At 40.9% G+C, this 12,516-nt stretch overlaps 1 protein-coding gene across 2 annotated transcripts in view; it reads left to right on the top strand.

Annotated features, from left to right (window-relative positions):
• KIF3B (kinesin family member 3B) overlaps positions 1–12,516 on the top strand; it is a 44,604-nt gene that overhangs the window by 17,774 nt on the left and 14,314 nt on the right. The window contains exon 2 of one of the 2 annotated variants that reach the window (XM_023725353.1): positions 9,055–10,522. In XM_023725353.1, the coding sequence (XP_023581121.1) occupies positions 9,119–10,522 (1,404 nt within the window). In that variant the 5' untranslated portion in view covers positions 9,055–9,118. Of the gene's footprint in view, positions 1–8,610; positions 10,523–12,516 lie in introns of those variants that run through there. The other variant, XM_004370456.2, reaches the window with a different exon arrangement.

Below are 12,516 nucleotides of genomic sequence, written 5' to 3'. Positions count from 1 at the left end.
AGATGCATTAGTTTGCACTCTGTGTCCCGCAGATTGTGCCTCTTTGCAGAGCTGTTCCTGGTGAATTGCCAGACCTTTTTTTTTTTTCCCCATTTGAAAAAAATGAAAGAAAATTTGGAAAATACAGAAACATTGAAAGTGCAGGAGAAATCACCTGTAGTCCCATCACCCCAAATGGACCACTACTGATGTTTGATGAGTGTCTTATTTTTATATAATTGTGATTGCATGCTGCTGTCATTCAGTTTTATTAACTGCTTTTTCATTACCATAAACATTTTCCATGTCATTATAGAGCCTCAGTAAATGTCATTTAGAAAGATGGACTAGCATGGCAGGCTTTTCTTACTCAGATCATGTGTACATGAGTTTGGTCATAGATAGAGGTGCCTACAGGAGCCAGCCAGGAAGTATGAATGAGCAAAGCATGCTGGGTATGAGACAGTAGGGAGCATTGGAGAATCCAGGTCCCCCAGGGAAGCAGCTGTTGCTTAGCTCCCATTGCTACCATTGGGCATGGACCAAGGGCTGTCAGGTATTTCTGTTCTTCCAGAGAAGCAGGAAATCTGTTGTTGTTTTTTAATGTGAAATTTAAAAGATTCAGAGAATAATATAGGAAATTTCTAGAATTGACAATTGCTGACATTTTCTCTTATGTGCTTCAGGCCTCCTTCCCCCCCCCCCTTTTTTTTAATTAAGAGAAATGATAAAATATTACAGATAAAGTTGAAATATCCTTTCCATCCCAGTCCCATTTCCTATACTCCCCCAGCTCAGGCAGCCACTTTCATGAATTGTTGTATATCCTTTCAGCCTATTTTTTAAACAAATGGGTGTGGCTGTGTTCCAGTAAAACTTTCTTTACAAAAATAGGCTACGGGGCTGTGGGCCTTAGTTTGTTAACTCTTGCTCTAATTTGTTGTTTTTTAACTACTGAATAGTATACTGTCTATAGCATGAGTATACCATATATTATTTTTCTATTCCCCTATAAAAGAACTTTTAGGTTTTTTCCAGTTTTCTGTTATTATAATTATGCTGCAGGAAGCATCCTTGTCCATGTTTCCTTGTACAGATGTGAAAAGGTTTTTCACCAGGACATGTACCTAGAGGTGCAATTGCTGGGTTTTTTTGTTTTAAAACACCAGGTGGGCCACATAAAACACTTCAGGTAGAATATGACCGTTTTGCAACCTCTGTCCTAGAATCCATAGGAAGCCAACAGTTACAGAGAATCCAATCCACACCTAGTCCTAGAATTTGAGGTAAGACTATACAGCTAGCAAAGTGAGGATGCTTGAATCCAAGCATGAAAGACTTGGAAAACCATCTGGAAAAATGTGCTCCTGTGAGAAATGAGCAGCTGATTTCTTCAGACGGAAGAGATAGGTAGGGGAAAACTCAGTTTTTCACATATAAGAGCCATTCAAATGGTGGTGTTAACATTGGAATGACAAGTTCTAGCAGAAAAGGTATTCAGGATGAAGGTGATGAGCTGCTGACCGGTGGCTCTTTCTTTCCTGGCAGCGCTCTGAGTTCTTTTAAAGCTTTATCACTCTGTAATTAGACCCGCTAAAAGAAGAATAAGGAATGTAATAAAGAAAGAGTATAAGGGCATCCTTCCAAGAAGACCCTATCCTGTGAGGAGGACCCAGAGCAAGATTTTAAGCCCTGGTGGCAGGAAATTAAATTAGACCATCTTCCTGAAATAATACGTCAGTAATACATGACTAGTTCAGTCTAGCTCAGCGAGTTCAGAAAAGAAATGGTGCTCTGTGTTCAGAGTTGAGGAGGTTTAATTAAGGGGACTCATGCATTGAGAATTCCTTTCTTTTAAAGATTTTTAAGATTAATGTAGGTCACTGTTATTCCTTTGTTTTTATTGTTTTGGAGAGCTCAAAAAAGTACGGGGCTGTAACAAGCAGCTGAACATCAAGGTCAGGTCAGCTGGCTGCAGGCTGTTTTTTTTTTTTTAAACAGACTTGGGGCCACCTTGTTTTGATAGGTAAAAGTTGGACAGCTGTACCTCCTCTGGGACATGTAATGCAGAAGTATCAGTTGACTCTCCTCTGACCCATCCCCCTCTCCCCTCACATTTCCCATACTCCTTCAAGTCCAGGGTCTTGTTTGACCAGGACCTTTGCACTGCAGCAGAGGCCTCCCCCAAGGAGGCTCAGGGGCTGAGGTTTTAGTTTTGCCCCTAGGCCAGCTTTCTCAGGCAAATCACTGTTGAAATGGAAGGGGAGACGGGCAAGGGGATTGGCCGCAGCTGTAGTTCAGGGGCCATTCACCTTGAAATGAAAAGAAGCTGTAAACAAACCAGGGCTTTGAACAGATTCGGTCTGGTTTGAACCCTTGCTGAGAATTTGCATTTCTAACAAGTTTCCGGGTGATGCTAATGATGCCGGTTAGGGACCAATTCTGAGAACCACTAGTAGTAGAGCGAGCAGTGGTTCTCAAAAATTAGTATACGTAAGAATTACCTGGGGATCTTGTTAAACTGTAGACTCTAATTCAGTCTATCTGGAGTGGAAATGCAAATTCTTAGCGGGGGTTCAAACTGGAATGAACCGATTTGAAGCCCTGAAATAAACCTGCCATTCTAACATCCGGTTCTTTTGTCTCATTGGGCAAAATTCTAATAGCATCTAAAAGGTGATGACTGCCCCATAGGGTTTCCAAGGCTATAGATCTTTTTTTTTTTTTTTTTTTTAATTTTGCTTTAGAGGAAAGTTTACAGCAGAAATTAGTTTCTCGTTCAAAAATTTATACACAAGTTGTTTTGTAACATTAGTTGCAATCCCTGCAATGTGTCAGCACTCTTCCCCTTTCCACCCTGGGTCCCCAATTTCCATTCATCCAGCTTTCCTGTCCCTTTCTGCCTTCTCGTCTTTGCTTTTGGGCGAGTGTTGCCCATTTGGTCATGTATACTTGATTGAACTAAGAAGCACATTCCTCATGTGTGTTATTGTTTGTTTTATAGGCCTGTCTAATCTTTGGCTGGAAGGTGGGTCTTGGGAGTGGCTTCAGTTCTGAGTTAGCAGGGTGTCTGGGGCCATAGTCTTGGGGGTTCCTCCAGTCTCGTCAGACCAGTAAGTCTGGGTTTTTTTTTGTGAATTTGAATTTTGTTCTACATTTTTCTTCCACTCTGTCCGGAACCGTCTATTATGATCCCTGTTAGAGTGATTGGTGGTGGTAGCTGGGCACCATCTAGTTCTTCTGGGCTCAGGCTGGTGGAGGTTGTGGCTCATGTGGTCCATTAGCCCTTTGGACTAATAGTTTCCTTATATCTTTAATTTTTTTCATTCTCCTTTGCTCTGGATAGGATGGGACCAGTAGATGTATCTTAGATGGCTGCTTACAAGCTTTTAAGACCCCAGATGCTACTCATCAAAATAGGATGTAGAACATTTTCTTTATGAACTATGTTATGCCATTTGGCCTAGATGTTCCCTGAGATATGGTCCCCAGCCCTCAGCCCCAGTAACTCAGTCCCTCAAGATGTTTGGATGTGTCTAGGAAGCTTCTGTGACTTTGCCTTGGTCAAGTTGTGCTGACTTTCCCTATATTGTGTGTTGTCTTTCCCTTCACTAAAGTTAACACTTGTCTGCTATCTAGTTAGTAATTTCCCCTTCCCTTCCTTGTAATTATCAAAGATTGTTTTTTTCTGTGTGTAAGCCTTTTCTTGAGTTTTTATAATAGTGGTTTCATACAGTATTTTCCCTTTTGTGATTGACTTATTTCATTCAGCATAATGCCCTCTAGATTCATCAATGTTATAAGATGTTTCTTGGATTCATTATTGTTCTTTATTGTTGCATAGTATTTCATTGGGTGTATGTACCATAATTTGTTTATTCATTCATTTGTTGATGGGCACTTAAGTTGTTTCCATCTTTTTGTTATTGTGTTGAAGGGCTATTTTTTAAACAGTTTTCCATATAAATGGCTTTAATTTCTAGTTCTTACTGAGTATCAATTAGATATTTGGATCTCACTTTAATTAGACTTTTTTTTTTTTTTTTTAGGATGATGACTACAAACCGAATAGAAAATGTTATTCTAGTGACGTTTAATGCCTAAAATTAGGGCTCACCTGTAATCTCTGGAATGACCCTTTGATAAGGGTTTTGGATGAATCTGCCTTACAAATTTTAATCCTGCTTTATATTAGTTTACAGAGTACTTCCACCTTTGTAAGTGCCTTTTAGTCCCACTGTCATCCATAAGGAAGGAGAATTACCCCCCCTTTATAGATTTGTACAGAAAACAGGTTCAGAGAGGGTAACAGATCTTCTGGTTCTCCATTCTAGACTACACTGGTTTAATTCATGTAACAACTAGTTGTTGTTGTTGTTGTTATTAGTTGCCATCAAGTAGATTCTGAACAGCTAGCAGAAATGTATAAAGTAACTTTTCGTGTTTCCATGAGTTTAGCAGCAGAACAGTTTATGAAAAATCAGTGGTGCTTATGTATTTATTAATCTACAGCATAGATGTCTAGAGTGGCCCTTCCCTGCCTGACATTCACCCACCCTTTTGCTGGCAGGAAATATCCTCGTGGGTCATACAGCTAAAAAGAATCACTGTTATCTCTGTTCTAAATGTCTGTTAAAATTACAAATGCATATATCCTTTGATCGAACAATTCCACTTCTAGGAATTTATCCTTACAGATATACTTGCCCTCATATAAAATGATGTGTGTCTTAGGTTTTTCATAGCAAAGATCGGAAACAGCCTATGTGCATCCATAGGGAAGTGGGTAGATAAATTATGGTGCATCCCTATGATGGGATATTATGCTGCTGTCATAAAGAATAAGGCAGGCAGCTCTGTATTTGCTGAGGGAACAAACTCCAGGATATGTTGTTTAATGAAAAAAAGCAAGATGCAGGGCGGTATATAACATACTTGTGTGAAGAAGTATTTGTTAATGCGTATCTGCTTGCTATACATAAACTATCTCAGGAAAGATAGTCTTTCTGCAGGGGAAGTGGGAGAAGAGGTGAAGGAGAGAGATCTATCCCTGAAGAGCCTTTTGAATCAAGAACCATGTAAATCTTTTTTTTTAAAATCCCTACCCGCTTACCACAGCCTGTCACCCAATCATCTTCTCTTCTGCTTCCTGAGTTTTCTGGCTCTAAATTAAGGTCTGTCTTTTTTGTTTTTACTTTCTAAGTCTTTTTAACACCTGTTTTCTTATTTGTATTAATCTCTCTCTATTAAGGAGCCCTGGTGGCTCAGTGGTTAAGAGCTTGGCTGCTAATCAAAAGGTCAGCAATTCGAATCCACCAGCTGCTCCTTGGAAACCCTATAGGGTCACTATGAGTCGGAATATACATGATGTGGTGAAAACCAGGTGAAATTGTGCACTACAGATTAGTAAGTAAGCACAATTAAGCCCCAACTTGCTTATTGGGTAATCTATCCTGGCATTATACCATGTTGTTGTTGTTGTTAGGTGCCGTTGAGTCGGTTCCGACTCATAGCGACCCTGTGCACCACAAAGTGAAACACTGCCGAGTCCTGTGCCATGCTCACAATTGTTGTTATGCTTGAGCCCGTTGTTGCAGCCACTGTGTCAATCCATCTCCTTGAGGGTCTTCCTCTTTTTTGCTGACCTTTTACTTTACCAAGCATGATGTCCTTCTCCAGGGACTGATACTTCCTGACAACACGCCCAAAGTATGTAAGACATAGTCTTGCCATCCTTGCTTCTAAGGAGCATTCTGGTTATACTTCTTCCAAGACAGATTCGTTCATTCTTTTGGCAGTCCATGGTATATTAAATATTCTTCGCCAAACACCACAATTCAAAGGCGTCAGTTCTTCTTTGGTCTTCCTTATTCATTGTTCAGCTTTCGCATGCATATGATATGATTGAAAATACCATGGCTTCGATTAGGTGTACCTTAGTCTTCAAGGTGACATCTTTGCTTTTCAGCACTTTAAAGAGATCTTTTGCAGCAGATTTGCCCAATGCAATGTGTCTTTTGATTTCTTGACTGCTGCTTCCATGGGTGTTGATTGTGGATCCAAGTAAAATGAAATCCTTGACAATGTCAGTCTTTTCTCTGTTTATCATGACATTGCTTATTGGTCCAGTTGTGAGGATTTTTGTTTTCTTTATGTTGAGGTGTAATCCACACAGAAGGTGGCGGTCTTTGATCTTCATCAGTGAGTGCCTCAAGTCCTCTTCACTTTCAGCAAGCAAGGTTGTGTCATCTGCATAACGCAGGTTGTTAATGAGTCTTCCTCCAAGCCTGATGCCCCATTCTTCTTCATATAGTCCGGCTTCTCGGATTATTTGCTCAGCATACAGATTGAATAGGTATGGTGAAAGGATACAACCCTGACGCACACTTTTCCTAACTTTAAACCACACAGTATCCCCTTGTTCTGTCTGAACAGCTGCCTCTTGATCTATGTACAGGTTCCTCATGAGCACAATTAAGTGTTCTGGAATTCTCATTCTTCACACCGTTATCCATAATTTGTTATGATCCACATAGTCGAATGCCTTAGCATAGTCAATAAAACACAGGTAAACATCTTTCTGGTATTCTCTGCTTTCAGCTAGGATCCATCTGACATCAGCAATAATATCCTTGGTTGCACGTCCTCTTCTGAATCTGGCCTGAATTTAATGAATATTGAATATTATTAATATTTGAATATTAATGATATTGTTCGATAATTTCTGCATTTCATTGAATCACCTTTCTTGGGAATAGGAATAAATATGGATCTCTTCCAGTTGGTTGGCCAGGTAGCTGTCTTCCAAATTTCTTGGCATAGACCAGTGAGCACTTCTAGCACTACATTCCTTTGTTGCAACATCTCAGTTGATCGGTCGTCAATTCCTGGAGCCTTGTTTTTCACCAGTGCCTTCAGTGCAGCTTGGACTTCTTCCTTCAGTACCATCTGCTCCTGATCATATGCTACCTCTTGAAATGGTTGAACGTTGACCAATTCTTTTTGGTATAACAACTCTGTTTTTTTAACTTCCATCTCCTTTTGATGCTTCCTATGTTGTTTAATATTTTCCCCATAGGATCCTTCACTATTGCAACTCGAGGCTTGAATTTTTCTTCAGTTCTTTCAACTTGAGAAATACCGAGTGTGTTCATCTCTTTTGGTTTTCTATCTCCAGCTCTTTGCATATATCATTATAATACTTTACTTTGTCTTCTCGAGCCACCCTTTGAAATACTCTGTTCAGTTCTTTTACTTCATCATTAGTTCCTTTTGCTTTAGCTACTCGACGTTCAAGAGCAAGTTTCAGATTCTCTTCTGACATCCAGTTTGGTCTTTTCTTTCTTTCTTGTCTTTTTAGTGACCTCTTGCTTTCTTCATGTATGATGTCCTTGATGTCATTCCACAACTCATCTGGTCTTCGGTCATTAGTGTTCAATGTGTCAAATGTATTCTTGATATGGTCTCTAAATTCAGGTGGGTTATACTCAAGGTTGTACTTTGGCTCTTGTGGACTTGTTCTAATTTTCTTCAGGTTCAGCTTGAACTTGCATATGAGCAGTTGATGGTCTGTTCCGCTGCTGGCCCCTGGCCTTGTTCTGACTGACGATATTGAGCTTTTCCGTTGTCTCTTTCCACAGATGTAGTCGATTTGATTCCTGTGTATTCCATCCGGTGAGGTCCAGGTATACAGTCGCTGTTTACGTTGGTGAAAAAAGGTATTTGCAGTGAAGAAGTCATTGGTCTTGCAAAATTGTATCACGTGATCTCCGGCATTGTTTCTGTCACCAAGGCCATATTTTCCAACTACCAGTCCTTCTTGTTTCCAACTTTTGTATTCTAATCACCAGTAATTGTCAATGCATCCTGATTGCATGTTTGATCAATTTCAGACTGCAGAAGCTGGTAAAAATCTTCAATCTCTTCATCTTTGGCCTTAGTGATTGGTGCATAAATTTGAATAATAGTCGTATTAACTGGTCTTCCTTGTAGGCGTAAGGATATTATCCTATTACTGACAGTGTTGTACTTCAGGATAGATCTTGAAGTTTTCTTTTTGACGATGAATGCAATGTCATTCGTGTTCAACTTGTCATTCCCGGAATAGTAGACCATATAGCAGGATGACCCTGCTGGTATCTGAATACCGGTGGCATAGCTTCCAGCATCACAGCAACACACAAGCCCCTGCAGTACGACAAACTAACAGACACGTGGGGGACATTATACCACAGCCTCATTTATTTGAACACATTTTGCACAAGCCATTTTTTGGTGATGACTTTAGAATTGATCAGCACAAGATAAGAAATTGAAACAGTTCCGACAAAATGAGAATGCAATGAAAAGTAAATCTTTCTCTCTCTCTCTAGACACTGAATCCCCTATGCCCGTAGTTTCCCTACCAAGGCTGTCACTGTTAGCACTTTTACATGTATGCTTCTAATAATATTGTGTGCACATCAAGCATATAACATGCATATACCCTTTTTACACATTGTTCCTCACCTGTTTTTTTTTCACTTAACAATATATCGTGGTATAGTATTACATGTAGATTACATTCTTTTTAAAAACTGCATACACTTCTACTGCATACTTATATTAAATATATTTATAATCAGCCCCCTCACGATGAGAATTGGGATCGTCTGCAGCCTATTGTTATCACAATGTTAACAACAAATATCTTTATACATATGTCTTTGCGCAAGACAGGTATCTGTAGGATGAAGTCTTAGAAATATAATTGCTAGGCCAAAGGGTATGTGCATTTTAAAGTTCAACAGGTTATGCGATCACCCAGCTTTTAAAAGATTTCCCACCGCTTCAGCCTGTAGTGTAAGATAAAATATTGGTTGAAGAGAGGGCAGGCTAGTTAACAATGTTGATGAAGTTTTTATTTTTCCCCCTGAAACTGGTCACAAACCCATGAGGAAGTGCACAGTGTGGTAAAGTTATTAAATATAGCTGTCAGAAGGTTAACGGGATGAAGGTGACTTGGGTATGTCAGCTACTGTCAAGCAGCTCCTAATGACACTTGTACTGTACTTACTTACTTCTGCTCTTTTCTAGGACCTTAGCATCGTGAGACATTTTGGATTCATACCTTTCACAACCAACCTGCTTAGAGTTCATTATGTCAAAGTTAAAAAGCTCAGAGTCCGTCAGGGTGGTGGTTCGCTGTCGGCCCATGAATGGCAAGGAAAAGGCTGCTTCCTACGACAAGGTGGTGGATGTGGACGTGAAACTGGGGCAGGTGTCTGTGAAGAACCCCAAAGGAGTGGCCCATGAAATGCCCAAGACCTTCACCTTTGATGCAGTCTATGACTGGAATGCCAAGCAGTTTGAACTCTATGATGAGACGTTCCGACCGCTTGTGGACTCTGTCTTGCAGGGTTTCAATGGGACGATTTTTGCCTATGGACAAACTGGGACTGGGAAAACCTACACGATGGAAGGAGTTCGTGGTGACCCTGAAAAAAGAGGGGTCATCCCTAACTCGTTTGACCACATTTTCACCCACATTTCTCGATCCCAGAATCAACAGTACCTGGTCAGGGCTTCGTATTTAGAGATCTACCAGGAGGAGATCCGAGATCTACTCTCAAAGGATCAGACCAAAAGGCTTGAGCTCAAAGAGAGACCTGACACTGGAGTGTATGTGAAAGACTTGTCTTCCTTTGTCACCAAGAGTGTGAAGGAGATAGAGCATGTGATGAATGTGGGGAACCAGAATCGTTCGGTTGGTGCTACCAATATGAATGAGCACAGTTCGCGTTCTCATGCAATTTTTGTTATCACCATCGAGTGTAGCGAGGTGGGCCTTGATGGTGAAAACCATATCCGTGTGGGGAAATTAAACCTTGTAGATCTTGCTGGCAGCGAACGACAAGCCAAGACCGGTGCTCAAGGGGAAAGATTGAAGGAAGCGACCAAGATCAACCTCTCCCTTTCAGCCTTAGGTAATGTCATCTCTGCCCTGGTAGATGGCAAAAGCACTCACATTCCATACCGGGACTCAAAGCTTACTAGGCTTCTCCAAGATTCCCTTGGTGGCAACGCTAAAACTGTGATGGTGGCCAATGTGGGGCCTGCCTCTTACAATGTAGAAGAGACTCTGACCACTCTGAGATACGCTAACCGTGCCAAAAACATTAAGAACAAACCAAGGGTCAATGAGGACCCTAAGGATGCCCTTCTTCGAGAATTTCAGGAAGAGATTGCTCGGCTCAAGGCCCAGCTGGAAAAACGGTCCATTGGCAGAAGGAAGAGGCGGGAGAAGCGGAGGGAAGGTGGTGGCAGCGGTGGGGGCGGGGAAGAGGAGGAGGAGGAGGGAGAAGAGGGTGAGGAGGAAGGGGATGATAAGGATGATTATTGGCGGGAACAACAAGAAAAACTGGAGATTGAGAAGCGGGCCATTATAGAGGACCACAGCTTGGTTGCAGAGGAGAAGATGAGGCTGCTGAAGGAGAAGGAGAAGAAGATGGAGGATCTGCGGCGGGAGAAGGATGCTGCCGAGATGCTGGGTGCCAAAATCAAGGTATCGTACCCTTCCTTAGGCCCGTTCCCCTTGAGGTGCTTTTTGTTTCATCCCCACCCCTCCAAAAACAAAAACGTATATATATATCACTATGAGTTGGAATCAACTCGACGGCAACGGGTTTGGGTTTTTTTGTTTTTTTTTTTTTTTTTGTATAGATGATGTCTCTTTCAGTTTTGCATTCCCAGCAGTTCCATGGTATCCAGTATTCAATAAACATTTGTTGAACTGAAATGAAAGAAAAATTTTTTCAAATTTTAGAAAATTAAATGTTAAGAATTCATAGTAAGAATAATTATTACATGTGCAAGGTATAAAGAAGCAATAAAACTAACACCTATGTACCTACCACCCAGTGTAAGAACTAGAACAGCACTCATACCTTTAGAAGCTCCTTGTTCTCCTTTCCCACAGAGGTAGCCATTATCCTAAACCTGGTATTGCTTCCATGCTTCTCATTATGGGTTTACCCTATACGTAAATATCTCTAAATAAAAGATTGGTTAGTTTCATGTAGTTTTTTACCTGTGTATAAATAGACTCCCACTGCTGAAATTTGCTTTTATTTGCTCAATATTAAGTTCATGAGATTTATCCATATTGATGCCTGTAGCTGTGGTTTATTCATTATTACCATTCTGAGTATTCAGTGGTATTCCATTCTCCTGATAGTTTGGGTTGCTTGTATTTTTGGCTATGTATGTTCATGTACTTGGGTCCTGGAGAATATATATGTGTAAGAGTTTCTTGTCTAGCCTTGTTAGGTCTTAGAGTATGTGCAGCTTAAGCTTTACTAGATAATGACAAATGGTTTTCTCAAGTGACTGTGTGAATTGAAGCTTCTACCATCAGGTTATGAGTTCTGGTTGCTCCTCATGCTTGCCAATGCTTGTGATGATCAGACTTTAATTTTTATATATATGGTGGGCATAAAATGATATCTCTTGTGGCTTTACTGTGCAGTGCCCCGATTACACAAGATGCAGAACAGTTCTGTCACCCCAAAATACTTCCTCACACTGTACCTTTGTAGTCAACCCTCCCAGTCCTGTGAGCCAATATATTTCATTGAGTCTCCCTCATTTTCCCCCACAGCTGAGCAGCATTCTAGAGTGTGGAGGCTCCCCTTGTTTTGAGTCTTATTTCTGAAGGCAGTGTGCTATTCATCAGGTGTCTGGACTCAGGGCCCTATAGGTCTTTATTGGCATAGGAGAGTGAAAAGGTGGTCCTGATGGTCTGAGGATGATACCTCGGCCACTGGCTGATCACAAGTCGGAATTCCTTTGAAGTGTTGGGTTTTATCTTATTGATTTTATGCAAACTTATTTCTACTCTATAACATAAAAAAATGGTTGCTGTTGTTCTGACTCATAGTGACCATATAGGACAGAGTAGAACTGCCCCATAGGGTTTCCAAGAAGCAGTTTGTGGATTTGAACTGCTAACCTTTGGTTAGCTGCCGTAGCTCTTAACCACCGCGCCACCAGGGCTCCGCTCTATAATATATCCATGTTTATTAATTTATAAATGACAAGGATCTCTTTCTCGCCCCGCCTCCCCCTACTCCATGAAGCTATACCGTGTTTATCTGTGACCTCAGAGTAGCCTTTTCACTGAACTAGTAATATTTTATTCAGAGGCAGGGGACTTAAAGCCTTGAAAGTCCCCTCCAGGACTAAAATCCTCTAGATGTGATGTGAAAATTTAGTCACATACAACACAAGTAGGGGGTAACTTTGTTCCAGGAAGGGGCTTATTATGGAATTCCATTACATCAAATGCCACTTCATCCCTCCTCCTGCATTTGAAGTATAACTCGGTGTTCCCACATTTGGTTTGCGTGCTGCTGTTTAGGATCATATCTGTTCTTCAAGTCCAGGAACACCTGGACTCTAAACGACCTGGGGTGTTTGGAGAACTCTCAGAGGCTGATTGTAGCAAGACTCAGCATTACTTCAAGGTCACTGACTTCTGAGATATTTTATCTGTGGGGA

Source organism: Trichechus manatus, unplaced genomic scaffold, assembly GCF_000243295.1.
Source record: "Trichechus manatus latirostris isolate Lorelei unplaced genomic scaffold, TriManLat1.0 scaffold00008, whole genome shotgun sequence".
In the NCBI taxonomy this organism is placed as follows: Eukaryota; Metazoa; Chordata; class Mammalia; order Sirenia; family Trichechidae; genus Trichechus; species Trichechus manatus.
This window is presented reverse-complemented; position numbering and strand designations above follow the sequence as displayed.